Source organism: Trichechus manatus, unplaced genomic scaffold (genome assembly GCF_000243295.1).
Source record: "Trichechus manatus latirostris isolate Lorelei unplaced genomic scaffold, TriManLat1.0 scaffold00093, whole genome shotgun sequence".
In the NCBI taxonomy this organism is placed as follows: Eukaryota; Metazoa; Chordata; class Mammalia; order Sirenia; family Trichechidae; genus Trichechus; species Trichechus manatus.
Genome location: NW_004444029.1, coordinates 1,271,648 through 1,295,912, shown reverse-complemented (window position 1 = coordinate 1,295,912; position 24,265 = coordinate 1,271,648). Strand labels below are relative to the sequence as shown.

Here is a 24,265-nt window from a genome sequence, read left to right as displayed (position 1 = left end):
GACCGAGCAGCACGTGGGGGGTCCCACTGTGAGTCCACGGCCACGTCCTGGGCTGCGGACCGAGCAGCACGTGGGGGGTCCCACTGTGAGACCATGGCCACGTCCTGGCTGCAGACCGAGCAGCACACAGAGGGTCCTGCTGCAGCTGGGAACCCTCTCCGAAGTCAGAACCAGTCCTCAACTTCTGTACCCCTCAAGGGAATAATCGACTAAAGCCTCCCCAGCCTTGTTGGGTTTTATAATTTTACACGTGAGAATCTTTGTTTGAAGCAATGGAAGCATTTCTGGGGAGGACCTTGGTCTGCTCTGGGTTCATTTATTGTGTATGAAGGGACATGCTCGCAGGGATCCTTCACATGACTCCACCCCACAGCTGCCCCCGTAAAACCAGCTGCCATTGAGTTGATTCCAGCTCATGGCAACCCCGTGTGTGTCACAGTAGAACTGTGCTCCACAGGGTTTCAATGGCTGGTTTTTCAGAAGTAGATCTCCAGGCATTTCTTCTGAGGCACCTATGGGTGAACTTGAACTTGAAACCTTTCAGTTAGCAGCCGAGCACATTAACTGTTTGCACAACCCAGGGACTCAATGGCTACAAATCCTAAATGGATGGCTTTGGGGTCCACTTCAAAGTACTGCTCTGTCAACACTGTGAAATTATTTTTATCAACAAATGTCAGCTTTGGGATTTTCCTTATAAAAGTTAATTCTAGGTTTCCTTGGAATTCTTAAATAGCTCAGCAAGTATTTTAGAGCTGACATAAGTAAGGAAACCATTTGCTTCAGAAGAGACAAACGGTCTCCCCCGCCCCCACCCCAGCCTTGTTTGCATCACTTTCCTTTTCCATTTTCAGATTATTTGCAAACCAGAACTGTGCCTCTAACGAGCACACGGCAGTTTCCCTAGCTGGGTCCCGACAAGAGCAAAATGAATCCTCACACACGAGACACTCACTCGTGCTACTGTCTCCATAAAGCTTGGCTAAATTGAGTTCTGCATTCTCACGATCTGCAGGTGCAGGGCGCTCCCTCCTTCCTCTGACGGCATTTGCTGACCTTCAGTTAGCAGTGATGGACTTTTACAGCCTTTCTTCTGAGGGGAGGATTTATATGCCTTTTAATTTGCCCGAGCTGGACGGCATCATAAATGTGGCACCCTCTAAATTACAAAGCAAGCTCGCCAATGGAGATGACCTTGTTTATTAAAATCTAATTAACTAAAGTTTTGGGATGTCCCTGAGCGGGTTACTGAGTTCTTGTTTTTCTCCAAAGCCAATAACGATCAAATACCCAGCTGGCAGTAGTTAACCCTGAAGCCCAGTACCTCACTGTGAATTATATAGTTCGTTCTTCTTCCAGCCATTTTCTCCAAGGGTGCAGGCCCAAGAAACCTTTCCCAAAATATATTGCCCATCGTATCTCAAAAGGCCAGGTGCACCTGCTCTGGTTTGTTATATTTGAAGAAAGAGACCCAGGTACTCTTTTCATTGTATCTAAAATAAAAGGAGGCTCAACTTGCATTCCACAGCAATGCCAGGAAGTTCCTAATTATATGCTCCTTCAAGTCCTCCTCTGGACAGGGTTATATGTTACCTATAACAGTCAAGAGCTTGGCTGCTAACCCAAAGGTTGGAGGTTCCAGTCCACCCAGAGGCACATCAGAAGAAATGGCTGGCAAACTACTTCAGAAAGATCAACCATTGAAAACCCTATGGAGCGTCGTTCTACTCTGACACACATGGGGTTGCCCTGAGTTGGAATTGACTCAATGGCAACTGGTTTTCATGTACTTGAGAATACTATTCATGAGTTTTTGCTGCCAGCCTTGGAAAATAATGTTGGCAAATTGATTACAGACGTATGTGATACAACATACTTCATTGATTCAGTTCTGAGTTGTCATGGATTGAACTGTGTACCTCAAAATATGTTTCACCTTGGCTAGGCCATAATTCCGTATTGTGTGATTGTCCACCATTTTGTCATCTGATGTGATTTTCCTGTGTGCTGTAAATCCTACCTCTGTGATGTTCATGAAGCAGGATTAGAGGCAGTTATGTTAATGAGGCAGGACTCAATCTACAAGATTAGGCTGTGTCATAAACCAATCTCTTTTGAGATATAAAAGACAGAAGTGAGCAGAGAGACATGGGGACCTCATACCACCAAGAAAGCAGAGCTGGGAGCAGAGTGGCAGAGTGTGTCCTTTGGACGCAGGGTCCCTGTGCTGAGAAGCTCCTCGACTGGGGAAGATTGATGACAAGGACCCTCCCCCAGAACCAACAGAGAGAGAAAGCCTTTCCCTGGAGCTGGCACGCTGAATTCAGGCTTCCAGCCTCCTAGATTGTGAGAGAATAAATTTCTGTTGTTAAAGCCATCCACTTGTGGTACTTCTGTTATAGCAGCACTAGATGACTAAGACATGAGTCTAAACAGGAAATCTCTCAGTGCTACAAACACCTCTTGCTTCTACCCTATCGCTTCTTGCATTTCTCATTCCAACATCAAAAAAACAAGAGTTTAGACTTTGCCTCTACGTTCTCATCTCCCAGTTAACTATAAACCAGTGGAGCTTTTTCTTCGTTACTCTGTGGAACCCTGTGATCTCCACACTGAGATTCCTGATGGGAACTCCTTAATTTTTTTCACACTAGACAATAAACAACATCATGATAAACAGAGAAAACATTGAAATTGTCCAGGATTTCATTTTGCTTAGATCCACAATCAACGCCTGTGGAAGCAGCAATCAAGAAATCAAAAGACACGTTGGGCAAATCTACGGCAAAAGACCTCTTTAAAGTGTTAAAAAGTAAATAGGTCACCTTGAAGACTAAGGTAAGCCTGACCCAAGCCATGGTGTTTTCAATTGCCTCATATGTATACGAAAGCTGTACGATGAATAAAGAAGACCAAAGAAGAATTGACATCTTTGAATTGTGTGTTGTCGAAGAATATTGAATATACCATGGACTGCCATAAGAATGAACAAATCTTTCTTGGAAGAAGTACAACCAGAATGCTTCTTAGAAGCAAGGATGGCAAGACTACGTCTCACATACTTTTGACATGTTATCAGGAGGGATCAGTCCCTGGAGAAGGACATCGTGTTTGGTAAAGTAGAACATCAGGGAAAAAGAGGAAGACCCTCCATGATATGGATTGACACAGTAGCTGCAACAATGAGCTCAAGCATAACAACGATTGTGAGGATGGTGCAGGACCAGGCAGCGTTTTGTTCTGTTGTACACGGGGTGGCGATGAGTCGTTCCCAACTCAATGGCACCTAACGATAACCAACAGCAGGACATTTTTGTAATATTTCACATAACTGACCACTTTTTTCCCTCCCTGAAACTCTATTCCTTTGACTTATATGATACCTAATCCTTTTGGTTCTTTCTTAAATTTTAGGTCATTTGTTACCAGTTCCCTTAGGTCATCCTCTGTCTTCATCCTTGACAGATGGTGGTCTCAAAGCTCCCTCCAGGGCTACCTCTTACTCCCATTAGACCCAGTTCCTGAAAGATGCTTTGAAATACATTTTTAACCCAGTTCCTGAAAAATGCTTTGAAATTACATTTTTAAGTGGACCATCTTATCCTGAAGAGTAAGGTGGTGAGCCTCTTTCAGATTTTTACATCCATATGTTCAGCATCTCTAAGATACTGATAACATAAAAACACATATTGATTGTCTTAAGGGCCCCACAGAGTTCAAAGACAGGGGAAGGAAACCCCATCTGTCTTTTGTGTCCACTAGGGGGACAGATGACCTGCTGAGATGAAGAGGGAACAATAAACTTTGTCAACAATGATGTGAGGTTTGCAGATAAATGACTGTGGTTGTAATCGATGTAGGAATCATTTTTATGGATTTGTGTTCCAGGAAGAGCCCATAGAAATGGCAACGGGGAGAAAAAGCGATGCCTCTTATTTAAAAGAATGCTGTGTCATTGAAAAATATCACTTTTTAAGATGGTCAAATCCATAACATAAATATTCAAGGTTTATTGTACTTCCTTCTGAGGCCATATTCATCAGAACTAATCCCCTTTTGAATGGACCAAGGTGTTTAAGCAAAAGCATAGTGAGTAAATAGTCTGACTATTGTTATTCATGATTGTGGAGATCCAGGGGGCGGGCGTTAAAGGAGTAACTTTGCAGAGAGTAAATTAAATACAAATTGATGTTATAAAAATTGACTACGTTTGGAATTTCTTTCCTATCCAAGGAAAGGATCATAAATTAGGCTTTTTCTGCTGTCTTGGCATTTCTGCAGGGTTTCCCAGTCTGTGAACTAAAGGCATCTGTGCCCCCACATTCTAAAGCAAGGCGCCAGCTCAGCCAGCGTTCCCCAGTTACTTCCCAACTTCCGCATTTGTTGGCTGGTCAGTAATGAAGATTTGGGAACACTGAGAGGATCCAGGCTGCTTACCCTGATTTTTAAAGATGTAGCTGCCCAGGAGAAAGGCAGGCCTTCCTGTTGACCGCGTTTGAGCTGCCAGGAGTTGGCCAACCATCGGTACAGGACGGAAGTATGTGGAGGCCGCACATGAGGGACTCCCTTTTCATGGCTCACACAGCCTGTAACCTCAATTGTCAAAAATAGAAGGGCATCTTACTGAGGGGAAGCGTGAGTGCAGACGGACAACGTGTACCTCGTCCCAGCTAGTCTTTGACCAAGTGAGAGAGTTTTCCTACATGATAAAAATAATGGATTCTCCTATCTTGTCATGTAAAGGAAATAACTGAAATTACTTTTGCAGAGTTCGAGAGATGTCAACAAGCATATTCTCTTCTTAAACTCAGGGGCAGTGGAGATGTGATCGGTTTTTCCAAGCTCAGACGCTAACTGGTTGAGTACCTTAGACCAGGCATGTTTTCATTCCAAGTCTGTTCATCTCAGGCAGTGATGAAGGGTGACTGCGGACACGTTGGAAGTATCTAGAAAGTTCTACTCTATCGTGTACCAGCAGCTCTGTTGTTTATTTCAGCTCTGGTGACCCATCCATGTTGATATAGCTCTGGTGGCACAATGGTTGAGTGCTTGGCTGCTAACCCAACGGTTGGTGGTTCAAATTCACCCAGCAGCTCCATAGGAGAAAGACCTGACAATCTGGTTCTGTAAAGATTATAGCCAAGAAAACCCTATGGGGCAGTTCTACTCTGTCACGTTGGGGCGCCACTAGTCAGAATCGACTTCACAGCACCTAACAACTAGATAATCTCCCAAAGCATATGCTGGGTACTCTACTGATAGGTTCTGTGGAAACAGCCTGAGACTACAAAGTCCTTCCCTAAAGGCTCACACCAACGATGGCCCCACCCCATGAGAGATAGACCTAGCATTGATTATGCTTTCAGGCCACACTGTGAAGCATATGAAGTGTGTTCAAGTGGGCATCACTTCTTGCTCTAGAATTAAAAAAAAAAAAAAAAGACTAAAATCAAATAACCACAGCATATCATAACATACCTATGTGAAGAAGCAACGCCCCAGAAAGTTACACAACCTACTTTTACCCAGAGGCAGAGCTGAATTAGACTCAAGTCTGAAGCCCTAAGTCTTGTGACCTTTCTACCATATTAACGATATACAAGGCTTCAGTTCAACATTCCTTTCTAGAGAAAAAATAACACCTCAGTAAAGAAAAAGAATAATTAAAGTGCCTCCTGAGCATTCAAGGAATTCCAATCATATGAACGGGTTTCTCTCTCATCTCTGATAGTAATAAGCACATGCTGATGGACGATTTTAGGTTTACGCCTCCTTAACTTCTATATTTATTCATGTATTTATTCAAACGTGACGTATAAAAGGAACTACCTTTAGATGCCTACTAGTGTTGGGTTTAAGGAACACTGGTGGCACAGTGGTTAAAGCACTTGGCTGCGAACTCAAAGGTCAGCAGTTCGAACCCACCAGCCCGTCTGCGGGAGAAAGAAGTGTCAGTGTGCTTCCATAAAGATTCACAGCCTTGGAAGCCCTATGGGGTTGCTATGAGTCGGAATCACCCCGATGACAGCAGTGGGTTGCGGTTAGTGTTAGGTTTATAAAGTTGCAGGAGACGATATATCTGCCTTCAGGAAACTTGAATTCCAGAAAGGGAAATTAGAGGACCTTCTGCATAGAGTCCTGAAAGAGTCACTACCGCTTTCTGCAAAGAGTCTGAACTGAACGATAGTTGCGCTGCATTTATAGAAGATCCGAGCTGTTCTCACTGCAAAAGGGTGATTGAATCTATAATTACTTTCATTTCATGGGGGACGGAGGTGAGGATTCTAAAGCTCCGCCTGTGATGGCTGTTCCCTTAATTACTCTGCTTTTGAGAGAACACTGCCTCCACCCACCGAGGAAGGCCCAGTGGTGAACAGTGACTGAGGACACTGAAGTATCTAGAAAGTTCTACCCTATCGTGTGTCCGCAGCTCTGTTGTTTATTTCTGCTCTGGTGATGCCGCCACGCTGATATAGCCCCGTGTGTTTTCTGTGAATAAAACGTTCACTTCTGATACAAAAGTGATCTTTGTAAACAAGCTTAGAGGGACAGCAAGCCTGCTCCGAGGTGGGAGTGGGCTCGGCATCCCCACAAAGTCCGTCCAGTGGTGCCAGAACCACCTCACTCCCCCAGTCAGCCTCCACCACTCATGGATTCCCAGACTCCCGCCTGCAGGGTGGCCCTTTGCCTCACTCGGCATCTCTTCCTTTATAACCGGTGGGAAGAATGTTCACGTTATCCTCCGAGAGCTGGCTTTCACAGGCCAGGACACGGGAGGTGAGGGGAAAGCAGGGTGCATCACAGGGCAGGGAGGATGTGGAAGGTGGGGTTGAGGACAAAAAAAAAAGATGTAAAAAAATCTCACTTCATTTTTTTTTACTAGAACTAGCTTTGACTTCAGTTTATAGATTTCCGCCTATTTTATGTAATATTAGGTATGAACTTTTAAATAATTAGGTACTAATTGACATTAAGAGTCCCTGGGTGGTGCAAACAGTTAATGCACTCGCCTACTAACCAAAAGGTTGGCGGTTCAAGTCTGCCTAGAAGCATCTCGGAAGAAAGGCCTGGTAATCTACTTGGGAAAGGTCACAGCCATGAGACCCCCACGGAGCGCAGTTCTCCTCTGACGCACACAGGGTCACCATGAGTCAAAGTTGGCTCCGCAGCAACTGTTTTTGTTTGTTTTTAATTATTATAGCTTGAAGCGGCACCTTACTCCTTGGTAGAGTCGATCTAATTTTGTGTGCTGGGCATGTTCCCGAATGATTGTTTAGAAATCTATATCTGTCAGATTAAAGAGTATATCCCTGTTTCCTTTTCCTCCAAAGCCTATCTGTAAAGTTACAAGAATCAAAGGAGATTATCCATGGAAACTACTACTAACAGTTTAAAACTCTGTACAACTATAAGTTACGTACATGCTTTCAAATTTAAGATGTGAAAAGAGTAAGAACAATGCAAAGATCCTTTTGTATAAATAACTAAAAAATGGATCAAACGTCTTCAATGCAAGTTACTAGTAGACTGATAACCTTCCAAGAAAACTCAGGAAATCTTTGCAGGGTGTTACCGTTTAACCTTCTATTTTCGAGTACTTGCTGTGGAGAAAGTTGATTGTTTCTAGGGATGGCTACTGGGAGGCAGAAAGGATGGAGAGAAAAGACACAAACGTTTGTACGTAATGTGAACGTATTTTCTGAACAGAAAATCAGACAAAAGATTCCAGAAAGTTGAGAAGCAGTCCTTGAGATAAAGATTTAATGCTAAAAACGTTGGAATTTCTAGGATATGGCGATTGCAAATGGCGACAGTTGAACAGAATATCCATGGCCTGGAAAACCAAGGGTGTTGGATTTGGTGTGGGTGAGGTATGGCCCCTTCTTTGACTTCATGTGGGACATAGACATGGGAAAGTCCCTACTTTCAGGCTAGTTTGGGAAGGTGATAGGTATAAAGGTGAGGGTAAGGGGGCAGATTCTGAGGGAGGACTGAGGATGAGAATGGAACATCAGTGGAATTGGTGGACTATTCCGTGCCATTTTAACATCTTGACTCATGCTAAAGAGTTTTTATGGGGGTCAAGGGCGAGGAGAGCAGATTAGTGGGTGTCGTGGGCAGTGGGGGGTGTCCTGAGATCCATCTGAGAAATAAGGTCAATGGGATGGAGACATGTGGGAAGAAAATATCTTCCCCATTGCCAACTGCTCCCAATATCCACAGCTCTTCCTCTTCTTAAATAAACTTATTGAGGTATAATTCACATACCATAAAATTCACCCATTTTAAGAAGTCAATTCAAGGAATTTTAGTAAATTCACTGAACTGTGTAATAAATCCCCACAACCCAGTGTGGGAACATTTCCATGTTCCCTATAAAATTGCCCCCATGTCTGTGTACAGCTAACCTTGCTCCCGCGCCCAGCCCTGGCAACCACTGATCCACTTTCTGTCTCTGTAGATTTGGCTTTTTGGACGTTTTCTAGATATACAGGTAGAAACAGAGAAAGAGAGAGCAAACCCTGCTGGCACAATGTTGAACATTCGGCTGCTAACCAAAAAATTGGCAGTTTAAACCTACTCAGTGACTCCATGAGAGAAAGACCTGGCAATCTGCACCCATAAAGATTACAGCCTAGAAAACCCTGTAGGTAAGTTCTACTCTGTCACATTGGTGTCGCTACGAGTTGGAATCGACTCAATGGCACCTAACAACAAATGTGTGTGTGTGTGTGTGTGTGTGTGTGTGTGTGTTTGTGTAAACCAAAAAAACAAACAAACAAACCCAGTGCTGTCGAGTTGATTCTGACTCATAGTGACTGTATAGGGCAGAGTAGAACTGCCCCACAGGGTTTCCAAGGAGTGGCCGGTGGATTCGAACTGCAGACCGAAAGGTTAGCAGCCAAGCTGTCAACCACTGTGCCGCCAGGGCTCCGACACACACGTGTATCATACGGTGTGTGATCCTCCGACACACACGTGTATCGTACGGTGTGTGATCCTCCGACACACACGTGTATCGTACGGTGTGTGATCCTCCGACACACACGTGTATCGTACGGTGTGTGATCTTACGTCTGGTTGCTGTCACGAGCATGTGTCTGAGGTCCACCTGGATTGCAACACGCATCGGTATGTCATCTGTTTTTTTTGGTGAATCGTATTCCACTGTACAAATAGGTCACGTGTGTTTTATCCATTCACTAGTTGAAGGACATTTGGGTTGTTTCCACTTTTGTGCTATTATGAATAAAGCTAAATAAACATCCACCTAAAACACTCTATGTGGACGTATGCTTTTTGTCATGGCTAACGGTATAAACCATTTTTTCAATTGTTTATTTCCTACCTCTATGTCTCTTCTGGAGCCCTAGTGGCATAGTGGTTAAGAGTTATGGCTGCTAACCAAAAGGTTGGTAGTTCAAATCCACCAGCCGCTCTTTGGAAACCCTATGGAGCAGTTCTAGTCTGTCCTACAGGGTCGCTATGAGTCGGAATCGACTTGACGGCTACGGGTTTGTTTTATGCCACTCCTTGAAACATCCTTCGTAGCCAAAACACTGACTTCCTGGACTCTTTCCAGAAGTTTCCAGCTTAGATGATGCTGTGATGGAAACACGTGAAAAGTACACTCACTATAATTCTGTGTTTTTTGTTCTTTGGGTTTTTCTAAGGGTAACCAAGCACGTCTAAAACTTTGGAAAGGAGAAGCCCTTGGATGCTAGAATTGTGTAACTTTCCTAAGATCTCGTAGAAGAGAAGGCTCACCTTTGCAGAAGCTTGGATGTTTATTTTTCTTTAGTTTTTTTTTTTTTTTTTTTCCATTGAGCTAAGGACAAGACTGAACCCTCTAGAGGCTTGTTTGCTTTCTCAGCTGGATAAGAAGGTAGGAAAGAGAAGAAGCAGAGTAAGACAGAAGCCCTCAGGAAGACAAGACTGGGGCACAGTAACAGTGCTGCACGGTCAAACCAAACCCGGTGCCGCAGAGTAGACTCTGACTCATGGCGGGCCCACGTGTGTCGTAGAACTGTGCTCCATAGGGTTTCCAGTGGCTGATCTTTATGAAGTAGAATGCCAGGTCTTTCTTCCGAGGCGCCTCTGGGTGGACTGGAACCTCCAACCTTTTGGTTAGTAGCTGAGCACAACAGCTGTTTGCACCATGCTGGGACTCCTGGTGCCAGGCTGAGACACAAAACCCACAGGATCAAGTTTTATTCAGCAGCTGTGGGAATGGAAAGATGCTCAAAAACCTGAGCCCAGTGCCTGTTTGGAAAGGGTGATGGACTCTGCTAACACACGAGTCCGTGAACAGACATAATTAGCTTCTTATGCTAACATGATAAATAGCTACTTATTATCTCCCTGAATTAGATGGACCTCAGTCTGTAAAGACCTTAACTTCCAACGAAGGACCGTTTTGCTTGCTAAATAACTTCCCCAGGTGCCGAGAGGTACCTCTGAACTGGTGTCAGAGAGGGGTTCACTCCAGACTCATTCTTGCCTTTCACTCGCACATCATTCTGCTAAAAGTGGGCTGTGCTACCAGAGACATCAGAAATGCTGCGCTAGTCAAACCGTGTTACTGGGATGTTATGGGCTGAGTTTGCCCCTTCACCCAAATATGTGTGGTAGGTCCTAACCTCTATGCCTGTGGTTATAATCCCATCCGGGAATGGGTCGTCTGTTACGTTAACGAGGCAGGATTAGTGTAGGGTGTATCTTGAGTCAATCTCTTACAAGATACAAAAGGAGCAAGCAGAGATGGGGGAAGAGAGAGTCCAAGCCACAAGGAGATCTCCAGGAGCTGAAGCTCAGAGGAGACAAGGACCTTCCTCCAGAGCCCACAGAAGGAGAGAGCCTTCCCCTAGAGCCAGCACCCTGAATTCAGACTTCTAGCCTCCTAAACTGTGAGAAGATAAATTTCTGTTTGTTAAAGCCGCCCAGTTGGGGTATTTCTGTTACAGCAGCACTAGATGACTAAGACAGGACCTGTGAATTCTTTCTATACTGGGTGAGCTTCGCACAGTTGTTTGACTTTAACATCTCCAGAGCTCTATTTTGCTCTTTTGTTAAAAGTAGTGGAGAGGGTAATTTTTGCTTGTTTTCTCAGCTGGCATTAATTGCTTTTCCTGTTTTCTTGGTTTGGTAAGGGACATCTGTGTTATGAATATTAGTGTATTTCTACCTGTTATAAACTTCAATATACCTTTAAAAGCAGGGTTAATTTGGGCATGAGGGGCTTCTTGTTTTTGTTAGTCGATGTCAAGTGGGCCTCGACTCATGGTGACCCCGTATACATCAGAACAAAACGTTTGCTGGTCCCGTGCCGTCTTTACAATTGTTGGTGTGCTCGAGCTTGTTGTTGCAGCCACTGTGTATTTCGAGTGACTTCCAACCTAGGGGGCTCCTCTTCCAGCACTATATCAGACAATATTCTGTTGTGATCCATAGGCTTTTCATTGGCTGATTTTGAGCAATAGATTGCCAGGCCTTTCTTCCTAGTCTCTCTTAGTCTGGACGCTCTGCTGAAACCTGTCCACCATGGGTGACCCTGCTGGTATTTGAAATACTGGTGGCATAGCTTCCAGCATCACAGCAACATGGACGCCTCCACAGTATGACAGACAAACAGACGGTGGTGAGAGAGAGTTCTAAGCCTTCCTTTTGCTCAGTATATTGATGGGATGGGGGTTAGGGTGAGTGAAACCTTACAGCTGTCTTTGGACTTAAACTGACAAATAACTTCAACATTCCAGACCAGTTAGGTGTATCTTAAAAGGCACTTTGACAGTTTATCTATATATAAGAAACAAAAGTAAAAGGCTTTCAGTCAACACAGTGTTTTTTTTTTTGGTTTTGTTTTTTCCCTTTGTTTAATGGAAAGCCCTGGGTTGAGGTCCAGAGAGTCTGGATTTGAATCCAGGCTCTGCTTGGTCAAGATATTTAAGTTCCCTGATTCTCATTTTTCGCAGCTGTTAAGTGGGATAATGATGCCTGTAAAGGAAAAGCTGATTTGAGATTAGGTGTTACGTACCAGAAACAGTCCATTATATGCAGGCACCCAATAGATAGATGCCTGTTGTATTCTAGGAGCTAGATAGCAGTCTCTGTATGTTTTCATCCTCAGCCTGTCATTAAAAAGAGTTTAAACACAAACTCACAAATATGTATAAAAATAATATAAAGGTTATAGTGAGCTAATTTTTTTTTAAGTAACCACAAAGTGATTGAATATACATTAGTTTTGTTTGTTTGTTTTTTTTTAATCTTGGATTAAATCTGAAGATCTGCCTCTCTGTTTTCTCTGTTTTGTTCATTTTGAATTAGACTTTATAAGTTATCATTGTTGAAAAATGTTACCTGAAGATAGATAGATAGATGATAGCTAGATAAATAATAGATAGACAGATGATAGATTGTTGATTGTTAGCTAGATAAAAGATAGATGATAGATAGATAGTAGATAGATAGACAGATAGAGATGATAGACATAGATGATAGACGGATAGATATAGTTAGATAGATGATTGATAGATAATAGAGATAGATGATAGACAGATACACAGATAGAAGTAGATGATAGATAGACAGACAGATAGATATAGACAGATAAACCCATTGCCGTCAAGTCAATTTCGACTCATAGCAACCCTATAGGACAGAGTAGAACTGCCCCATAGGGTTTCCAAGGAGTAGCTGGTGGATTCAAACTACCAATCTTTTAGTTAGCGGCGGTAGGTCTTAACCACTTTGCCACCAGGGCTCCAGATGACAGAGAAGTGGATAGATTGATAGATAAATCGATAGATAGATGATAGATGATTTATAGATATATGATAGATAAATGGATAGGTGATTGATTGATAGATAGATAGATGAATGACAGATGTTAGCCAGATAGACAGACATAAATAGATAAAAGTGCATTATTGTTGTTGTTAGGTGCCTTCAAGTCAGTTCCGACTCATAGTGACCCGATGTACAACAGAAGGAAACACTGCCCAGTCCTGCACCATCCTCACAATCGTTATTATGCTTGAACCCATTGTTGCAGCCACTGCGTCAATCCATCTAGTTGATAGTCTTCATCTTTTTCGATGACCCTCTACTTTACCAAGCATGATGTCCTTCTCCAGGGACAGATCCCTCCTGAGAACATGTCCAGAGTGTGTGAGATGAAGTCTTGCCATTATTATGTGCACCTAAATGCATCATAAGGTCCCTGGGTGGTGCAAACAGTTTTCGCTTAACTACTAACCTAAAAGTTGGTGGTTTAAACCTACCTGGTGGTGCCGTGGAAGAAAAGGCCTAGCGATCTGCTTCTGTTAAGATTACAGCCAAGGAAATCTATGGAGCAATTCTACTGTGATACATAAGGTTGGCGTGAGTCATGATCAACTTAACAGCAACTCACAACAACAAATGAATCGTATTAATCTTTCAGTTTCATTGACTGATAATGCAAAGGTTTTGATAAAATGTGGCTTGTAAATTTCCACCTTCCCTAATGTCAATCAGTTTTACTTGAAAAATAATTGAATAATAGCCCATTTTAATATTTTTAAAAATACATTCAAAACCAGGGCTTAGAACCAGTTCTTCACAGTTCAGTCACGGCCAAGGAAGCAACACTGTAACAGCCCTGAATTTTTAGAAGTTGGGTGAACCAGAACGGGAAAAATTATAGGTCAAAGCCCTTCTAGAAACTTAATATCCCTCTTCAAAAACAAGGGCAGCATACGAGTTGCATAGCAACCAAATCTCTTGCCCATCGAATTTTGTGTAGAGTCAGAAACAGTGCTGCCCCACTCAAAGATGGCGGCAGACTGTGCTGCTTTGAATGTGTGTTGCTCTCCTCAGTCCTGGTAATAATCCAATCTCACACATCAGGCTCCTTGAAAGGGCTCGCTGTACCTCTTCCAAGTCTCCCATTCCAGGGCTTTGAGCCATAATTTTTCCCATTATGGTTACTGTTCCAGGATCACTCAAATTGTAAAAATTTGGGTCTATTTTGGTTTTACCTCATTGGCCATGACTGAACCAGTTCGAACTGGTTTAGAGCCCTGTTCAAAATCCACTGGAACTCTATCTTTAAAAAATTATTACAAAGATTTAAAAATTATATTTCCAAGTTATTGAAGTGTGTAGCTGTGTGGATTTTTATATCAATTTTGGCAGTAAAATTGCAAAATGATTGGAATACTCCTAAACATTTGTTTTCAAAATGCTCTCTCCTTAGCATAAGTTTATTTATAAATTCTTTCTCATTCATTGTTAAGTAGACGCACAATGCCAAGTTCTGGCAGGGATGTTTAGCGGCCTGACTTCCCATTTACTGCCAGTGGAACTGCAAATTGGTACAAGCACTGGGGAAACCTGTCTGTCAGCATCTACTGAAGCCAAACATACTGCACTTCATGACCCAGCACTGCTACTCTTGGGTGGATGCCCAACATGAACGACAACACGTTCGTGAAAACGTTCACAGCATCTTGGATCATGATAGCCAAACGCTGGAAAGAACTCAAAAGGCAACAACAGGAAAATGCTCATTTTCACTGTTGTGTAGTATTTCATATTTTATATGGCACAGTTTCCTATTCAAAATATCGTTTGACCAAACAGCAACATAGATGAACCTCATAGATATGAGGCTGAGCAAAGGAGTCAGGCAGGAAAGAGTACATGCTGATTCCATGTACATAAAGGTCAAGAACAGGCAGAGCTAAGCTAGATGACAGAGGATGATTGGCGGTTACTTTGGAAGGGGTGTGCTGACTGGGGGGTGGGACACACGGGATCCTTTCGGGGTGCCGGAGGTATTCGTAATACTTGTCTGGTCAGAGTTGCGCTGAAATGTACATATGTAAAAATTCACTGAGCTACACTCTTCAGCTTGTCATGGGCATTATGCTCTTCATTACTGAATATCACGGAGATTCCACCATTTACAGGTCTTGTTTTCACGCAGTTATCCATACCAATAAGGTGCTGGAGCAGTTAGACCACGACGGTACCTACAAGTTGTGGGGCAAACGCTCTTCCCTCAGGGTGAATCACTGTACCACAGGTGACAGACACATGGTTGCCTACCTGTCTTAGTTACCTAGTAGTGCCATTAAAAAAAAAAAAAAAAACAGAAGCTGGAGCTATGAAGAAAAGGAATTTTTTGTCTCACAGCTCTGGAGGCTGAAAGTTTAAATCAAGGTCTTGGTGGAGTCGACTCCTTCTGTGGCCTCTCTCCTAGTCTCTGGTATGTGCTGGTGATCTTTGGCGTTTCTTTGCTTGTAGACAGGTCTTCACATGGCATCTCTCTTCCCCGTGTGTGTCTGTCTATTCTGCTTTTTAGAACTCAGAAGTGATAAGGTTTAGGACCCACCCTACTCTGGTATGACCTCATTAACATAACAAGCAAAAGCCCTATTTCCAAATGAGGTTGTATGTACAGGTACATGGGTTAGAATGTTAACATAAGTCTTGGGGGTGGGGGACGGTACCACATAGTGCAAAGCCAATCGGAAAGGTAAGTATTAATCCAGTTAAGTTATTCCTCACGGTTAGCTACAATAAGTTGAAGTTTAAATGATTTCTTTCTATGCTGCAGTGAGTATTCTTGTGCCCTTCCCTCAATCCACCCCACACTCAGCTCTGCAGACGTGAGCGAGGGCCCATTATCCAATAGGCAAGGTAAGCACAGTACTTACCTTGCTTACCAGATCATCTGTAGGGAATAATTTCACATGGGTTTTACCACATTAAAGATTAGTAAATAAGCACAAGTAAGCCCTGCTTACCTTGCTTACTGGGTCATCCATCCCTGCCAGGGACTGTAAATTTGAAAAGAGGCTTTGATTCTGTAGGAAGGTGCTGTGAGGTTGGGAGAGAGACAGATACCAGCCATCCCGAGAAGCAGAATCTTTGATGTGGTGAAAAAATGTGAAATTGTTCACTATAGATGATCTGGTAAGCAAAGTGAGCACTGTGCATAGGCTGGGTTCTCTAGGGAAGTAAAACCAGTGAAACATATGTATGTATACATATAAAACCAGACCCATTGCAGTTGAGTCTGGAGAGAGAGAGAGTCCTTGTTTCTGCAACTGGTCATGTGATCATAGCTGTTATTTAGAACTACTTTCTTTCACCATTCATTCCTTATTCCCTTCACCCTCAGCAAGCACCTCAGTGGGTCCTGGTTCTTTGCCTGGTGGGGAAATTGGATAATCCACTCCTGGACATAAGTCAGGGGAGGGTTGTCCTCCGGGACAATCAGCGGGCTGTTTGCTCAGTAACTTCCCCAAAGGAGAAACGGAAGGTGGTGATTCAGAGCAGGGGTCGGCAAGCTTCTTCCATCAAGGCCCAGGCAGGAAACACTTCAGGCTCTGTGCGCCAGGCCCTCTCAGCTGCGTCCCCTCAACTCTGCTGCTGTAGCAGCAAGAGGGCAGTCGTAGACAATATGTGAATAAATGGGTGTCGCCGAGTGCCAACAAAACTTTATTTATGGACTGAATTTGAATTTCATACCATTTTCACACGTCACAAAATATTATTCTTCTCGTGATTTTTTTTTCAACCATTGGAAAATGTAAAAATCATCCGTAGTTCCTGGGCCATCTGAAAACGGGCGAGGGCTGTTCTCAGGACTTGGTTTGCTGACCCAGATTCAGACTCACGTATTTCTAAGTGATCGTCACCACTTCTTCAGTTCTGAGACCCACAGGAATACACAGCACTGTTACTGGCAGGTGGTCAACTCAGCCTGCTGAAAGGGAGCTTTCACTTACTGCTCCCTTAAGAAACACAGATGATTAAGTTTAATATCAAAGGCTTTGTTCTCTCGTCGATACGATTGTAACAGCAGCAGTTCTAATAAAAGAAGTTGAGTTTGCAAGAGATTCTACCGAGACGTTGGAGGCTTGGGTATCATTAGCCACGGTGTCGGTAAGAATCCAGCACTTTTCTGCAGATTTTAGTTCAAATTTAGTAAACAACAACAACAAAAAAAGAAACACAAAGCTTTCTGTTTGGAAATTGAGAATGATGAAATGGCCGAGGCAGTGGAGCACCAGTGTGTCTGAGGCTCCCACCTGGGTGTCGTGGGTCCTGACGCCAAGGGAGTGTGTGTCATTGACATCCCTGAGGGTCAGGGTTCTCAGAAAAGACACGTTTCTAACTCCAACCCCACCCCCCTTTTCTGTCTTGTGCTTCAGGAGAAAGGACGCCGGCTTCCTGTCCTACAAAGACCACCTGCCCGTCAGCCAGGTGGTGGTCGGAGACACGGACCGGCCGGGCTCCGAGGCCAAGCTGAGCGTGGGCCCGCTGCGCTGCCAAGGAGACAGTAAGTTTTCGGGCATCGCAGCCTACCTTTCTGATCACATCGAAGAGGTTCTGGCTCCTGGAGGGGTGGACTCAGACCTCTGCTGTCACCCCTAGAGAAACCTCAGAGTCGCAGGCGGAGCCCAGTGCAGGGCTGGCTAGGACTCACCCTAGAGGACCGGCCGGGAGGTCTCCACCCCAGGAGCCTAGGTGCGGGCGTCGAGTGTGGACGTCGTCTTCCTGTGTGTTCAGATGTGACAAGTCTGATACCTGTGTTCCTGGTGATATAAATAGCAATGCTGAGAGCACACAGAGGCCCTCAACAGCTGGGCCGCCATTGAGCGGCTGTTAATGCCATTAGCGTGACTCTATCACCATCGAGTGGGTTTATGGCGGTATAAATAGTCGAGTTATGGCTTAATGTATCACTGTAAACTTGGATGATGACCATATAAAGTCTGACATTATTGCTATCAAATTCCATCATAATTAGAGCTCGGTGGTCCTTGGTAAACAGAGATTGTTTCTATGATTCTAGCTTGCGCTCACGATCGGGAATCAGGGCTGCTAGCTCAGACGGTGGGAGTTGGGGAGTCGGAGGGATGGTCCCGCCGATTAACGGCTGCGTTAAGATTTTATGTTGGCTGTTGCCCTTCAGTGTGCTTTATGTGCAGACGGAGAGGGACGGCGAATGGCAGGTTGCCATGACGACTCCAGGATGAGCACCCTGGGTCTCATTTTCCTTCTGCGCAGGGGCTGGGGCACCTCCCGGGGAGCTGTCTGCATGTGTGACTGTGTGCGGGGTGTCAGGAGATCTAGATTCTGTTCTCCAATGACAGGGCCTGGAGACCTCAGGCAGGAACCGTTTTCTCAGCGGGTAATGAGAACACCACCTGCGTCCCCGCTCCTCCTGGGCGGCCATAAAGGTTTTAGTGTCTGCATGTGGCTTCCTCCAGGAAAAGTATTTTGTGAGACGGAATATTACTGCCACTCCTGTAAACAAGGCAGAGTTAGACTTACACGACAATAAATGATCGACCCACGTCATGTGGTGTGTCTAAGGAGCGTAATGAGGCACGTGTGACCATTCACCACTCAGTACACGGCGCCTGTCGGCAATTGGGCAACGCCGTGTTCCGACGCGGAGGGCGACGGACAGAGTGCGCGCTAGCTTTGCTCTTCCTTCGCGGAGGAAAATATGAGCTCTGCCTTCACAGTTGAGACCGATCTAAGGAGAGTTTCTTTGTGCATTTATTGAACAATGGTGCCTCATTTGTCTGGTCAGGCTTAAGAGAACGCTTCAGTAAGAAATTTAATTTTAACTGCTTCAGGGAAAGGTATGAGGACATAAAATAAGAATACTCATTTTTAAACAACCACTCTGAGGTGACTTACTGCGTCACTCTCCCATTAGCTCTGTGTCTGATGAAAACCAGTTTCATCACGTCATAATTACTCCTATTGTCATATTAAGGTAAAATATTTCTACTTATCGGTTCTAATTCTGAAGTTAGCTTTGCATTAGAGAAAGGGTACCTGCTCAATATTGATCTGCCTAATATAGTTATAAAAGTCCCACTTCTGCAAACCTTTCGTTAACCATTCGGAAAGTGAAGATCCCAGCAACACTGAACAGTGTATTAATAGTTTATAGCTAATATTGTTTTCTCTTCATCAAGACACTGATCCACAGGAAGAATTTACATGTGTGTCTGTTATTTGTCTAGCACTAAGGAGCCCTGATGGTTCGGTGGTTAAGAGCTTGGCTGCTAACCAAAAGGTCGGCAGTTAGAATCCACCAGCCACTCGTTGGTAAGCCCTATGGGGGCAGTTCTACTCTGTCCTGTAGGGTGGTTTGAGTTGGAATTGACTCGGTAACACTGTTTTTTGTTTTTGGTTTACTAAGTACTCTGGGGAATAAGAAAAAAGAGTTTAAACCACATTTTTGAGAAATGCATATAAAAAACTAAAACAAAATGTGTTATAATTAAGTATTAGATTGTATAATATAAAATCATGGCAACCGATGCTCAAAGAAGGCGCGATAGATGGTGTATTTCAGGCAGGGTTTATTTTTTAAGAGAAGGTCGACAAAGAAAGATCTGGCGGCCAGTGTCCATTTCTATTCCAAGGTCGATGCTCTTAGAGATGATTTTAGGGCTTGTTGATAGAAGACACCACTTTTGTATTTACTGACACTGAATGACGTACGTAACCTTGCCGTCCTGAAGCTTCACAGACTTTTTTTTATGATTCTATTTTTTCTAGTTGTTTTTTTATAATCAAATGGCATTATACTTTATTACCACTGACTGGCATTTGTGCATGCAAATCTACTGTGTATACATGTGTTTAAAAACTTTTACATCTATCACTTTATTATAGTCAGTTATTTCTAGATTATGGTCCCTGGGTGGCACAAATGGTTTCTGCTGACTCCCAACCTAAAGGTTGGCCCTTTGACCCTCCCCAGTGGTACTGAGGAAGAAAAGGCTTTAAGATCTACTTCTGTAAAGATTAAAGCCAAGAAAACCCTATGGGGCAGTTCGACTCTGTAACACATGGGGTCACCACGTGTCGGGGACTGACTCAATGGCAGCTAGCAACAACGATTTCTAAAATTTGGATTCTTGGCAACTTTCACTCTTTCTTGGTTAAATACGTTGCAAATACTGTCTGCTATGTGGTTCGCCTTTTCACTCTCTTAATTATTTTCCCTTTCACTACTGATCTACCATGTATCAAAACTTGTTTTTTGGTTATGGTGTGAGGTAGAGGGAAAGTCATATTATTTTTTCTCAATGAAAATTTTTATAGCTAATTTGTTTAGTAGTTTTAGAAATAGTCTGATTTTCTATTTTCCATGTGTCAATTTTGTCAACTTGCATATTTTCATGATTTGTCCATTCCATATAACTTTCAAAGCTGTTGGTACAAAAGTTTTCATTGTATCATCTTATGATACTCTTAATGTCTGCAGGATCTGTAGTTATGTCTCCTTTTCATTCCTGATGTTAGTTATTTGTATGTATGCCTTTTTCTTCTTCTTCTTTTATATTTATTGATTTTTTTTTCTTTTAAGCAATAACTCTCCATTCATCCTCCCTTCAACCCCTCGTAACCTCTAATCTACTTTTGTCTCAATGCATTTGCCTGTTCTAGATATTCCATATAAATGGAATCATACCATCTTTGTCTTTTTGTCTCTGACTTATTTCATTCAGCATGATGTTTTCAAGGTTCATCCATGTTGTGGCATATGGATCAGTACTTCATTTCTCTTTATGGCTGAGTAACACTCCACTGTATGGATGCACCACATTTAGTGTATCGTTCATCTGTTGATGGACATTTAGGTTATTTCCACCTTTTAGATATTGTGGATAATGTTGCAGTGAACACTGCTGTGCATATATGTGTTTGAGTCTCTACTTTCAAGTCTCTTGGGTATGTACCTAGGAGTGCAATTGCTGGGTCATATATAATTCTGTGTTTAACTTTTTGAGGAATTGCCAAACTGTTTTCCATGGCAGCTGTACAAGGAGACTTTTTAATATCATGTTTTACCTTAATACTTCATGAAAAAAAAAAGTATAGTCAATATTTAATTGCAGTAATTTGGACTGCTTTTATTAGAGAGAGAGACAGACAGACAGACATGTTTTCCCCAGACAACTGAGAATGTCTATTGTAACTTGTGCTTCGATTGCCAGGCAGCAGCCAACTGCTTTGAAGCCCACTTTCACTTCGAGAATGTTCTACCATAGCCACAGTATGATAGAGTGCTTCATGTCAACATCTCCCATTTTTTTCACACATATTATCTCCTTGGATACTCACAGACCCTGTGAGAGGGGTAAAATGCATAGTAGCCCTTCTGGTTTACAAATGAAAAAAATACTTCTAAAATGTCATTTACACTTTCTTTTCTTACAATAAACTTCTGAAAACCTGCTCAGCCTCCAGGAGGAAAGATAGAGAAAAAGTAAACAGCTTTCTCTGCACAGGTCAGAGCTACTGCCCTGCATCCATTCTCTCCCCCAGCCAACTGCTGAGTAAATTAAACGTGTTTCAAAAACGTGATATTTAGGTCTTATTCCTCCCCCCTTCTACCCACCCCCACATCCAGTTACCAGTATGGCATGAGTGCTGGGGATTATATCTAGATATTTTAAAAAGTGGTACAATGTATTCATTCTGTTGTGGCTAGGGTTAATTTACTTTGTGTCATTTACTGAAGACTATTCCAAGTTACTATGTCCCCGGTTGGAGCAAATGGTTTGTGGTTTGCTCTTGACTGGTAACCTAAAGGTTGACAGTTCGAACCCACCCAGCGGTGCCACGCAAGAAACACCTGGTGATCTGCTTCTGTAAAGATTGTTGTTGTTAGTTGCCATTGAGTCAGCTCCAACTCCTGGTGACCCCAAGTGTGCAGAGCAGAACTCCTCCACCGGGTTTTCAAGGCTGTGACCTTTCAGAAGCAGATTGCCAGGCTTATCTCCCGCAACAACTCTGGGTGGTTTTGAACCACCAACCTTTAGGCTAGTAGTGGAACGCTTAACCATCTGCGCCACCCAGGGACCCCTTCCATAAAGATTACAGCCGATAAAACCCCGTGGAGCACAGTTCTACTCTGTAACACACGGGGCCGTCATGAATAAGAACTGACCGCTGTCCGCGGTCTCGGCTTTCATCATGCTGCTGAGCCTCATTTTTACTCCAGTTCTTCTGAACTCATAGACCCGTATGATGAAAACTGTAAAGGAAATCAGCGGGCGCTCTGGTTTGCTGCATTTCCCGAAGAGTTGAGGCCCTGGCTGTGTTTTCTGCAAACACCTTTAAATGGAAACCGAAAATCTAGTTCAAACTCAAAGTGTGACTGGTGATGGGCACTGAGCTAGGATGGAAAGAGCACAAAGTTACCAGCCCCTTCAACAATGTGAGCTCGCCTGGGAAGAAACAAGAGAACCACTGAGAAGATAAAAACAATTGATTAGATGCAAGTTAATTCATGTTTAAATACATCACCCTTCTTGGAGGTGGTTGCTAGACATTCCACGAAGCTAGTTGGGAATAAAGTATTTAGGTGTTTGGAGATGGAAACCTTATTCACAGTGTATGTGGTGAATAGAATCAATTACGGAAACACAGTGCTGGATGGTTGCTTCATCCTTGCTGGCATGTGGTGTGGTTTCACCGCATCCCCAGGGATAGAGGGACGGTCAACAATTAACCAGAAGCAGGTTTTCCACCAAAGTGAGCAGGTCCAATAAACCTACAGAAATGGCTTGGAACAGTGGGCTGCTGGAGAACCACCTCCCCACTGCCAGGCGCCACGCTGGCTGGTGAGCCCCCAGGGCTCGGCCACACGGGAGGTCGGCATGCAGATCCCACGTTTCAGTTGCAGAGTGACTGACTCAGGGGCAGGGAGAGAAGCGGCAGACGCACACCGGATCAGGAGCTCTGGACTTCAGAGATGAGCTGACTGTGGTTGGACAGAGACAGTGATGGACCTTTATCCACAGGACAGCAGGTGTCTGTCCTCTGGAATACAATCCCGTGTGACATTCTAGGACAGAGCTGTGCCCTCCTGCCTGCAGGGATCGTGCAAACCAGGGCGTGCCAGCCATTCCTCCCCAAAAGTGTGTCCTGCCCAGCTCCTTGGGATAAGACAGTTCCAGTGCAGATGAGGACAGGGCATTTCTCCACGAGAAGACCCTGGAGCCCACCTGGTGCCATCTTCCTACGGCGCCGTCTGCGACATGCTGGGCGTGGCCCTGAGGACTGAGGCACAGTGGGCAGCTTCTCGCCTGGGCCAGGGGATGCCGCTGTGGGAGAGAGGGAGTCCCCGGGCTCCAGGGCCATCAGCTGGACCCTCTCCCCCGTGTGTGGTTCCCACCCAGCATGGCTTCGTCACCCTCTGCTCAGAAGCGATAACGAGTCAGCACCACAGACCCAGAGCGGATGACTTTAATCCCTTTCAGTGACATCAGAACACCTTCCATATTCTTCTCCTTTGCCCACTTCTTCCTGAAAACGAAGCTGTTTGCACTTGCCTCAGCTGCACGTAAGAACTCAGGGAGAAGCCCAGCGTGCTCCGGGTGGGAGCATCCTAGGACGTCCAGCCTCTCCTTTGACAGATGAGGGACAGAGGTCAGGGTCCAGCAGCACCAGCTGGGGCCTCTCAGCAGCTGGTGGGGTGCTCCTCTAGAAAGCTGGGTGCAGCTCCATCTGAGCAGTTCCCAACCTCCATGCAGGCTGAGCCCCAGACGAGGGTCCTGGTGCATCCTAACCAAGAGGTGTGCCCTCAGCCCGTGAGAGCCGCCTCTGGAAGCCCTGATGGAACCTGCAGCCGCAGGGAGGAGGGGGCGCAGGAAGATGCTGGCCTCCGTTTCTTCTCATACTTCTAATTTAGTGAGTTTTGGTCGATGGTAGAGGCAGGGGAAGAAAATAAGAGTGATGTGTGAAGACCATTAACCTCAGTTTTTTCCTGATGACCCAGCGCACTGCTGTTGCCATGGGCTACTAGCAGCTGAGATGCAGACGTGCTCTAATAATGAGGAGAAATGGTGAAACGTTCAGGATCACAACTGGGGCCGTTCCCACGAAGGCAGAGCTCCCTGGGCACAGCTGAGGTCAGCCCCAATCGCAAAGGCAGCGGCTTCAGGCAGGAAAGGATGCCTGTGCTTTGCCTTCCAGACTCCTGAGTGGAGAAATGGCCGTTCCCCAGGCACAAATCAGCTGTTTGATATTGTTTGGCCATTCAACATTAGCTGCAAACTCACTGGGAAGTAAAATTAGCTAGTTTGAGGAAAAACAGGTGTTTTTATCTCACAATCCACCACCCGTCTGTCAGTTTGTCATACTGTGGAGTCGTACTGGGGTGGCTAGGATGTTATTGTGATGCTGGAAGCTGTGCCACCACTGTTTCAAATACCAGCAGGATCACCCA

At 44.3% G+C, this 24,265-nt stretch overlaps 1 protein-coding gene across 1 annotated transcript in view; it reads left to right on the top strand.

Annotated features, from left to right (window-relative positions):
- The window catches only part of CNTNAP2 (contactin associated protein 2), a 1,280,693-nt gene that overhangs the window by 951,648 nt on the left and 304,780 nt on the right, over window positions 1-24,265 (top strand). Inside the window, exon 14 of the mRNA XM_023736915.1 lies at window positions 17,208-17,335. Coding sequence (XP_023592683.1) covers window positions 17,208-17,335 — 128 coding nt within the window. The remainder of the gene's footprint in view (window positions 1-17,207; window positions 17,336-24,265) is intronic.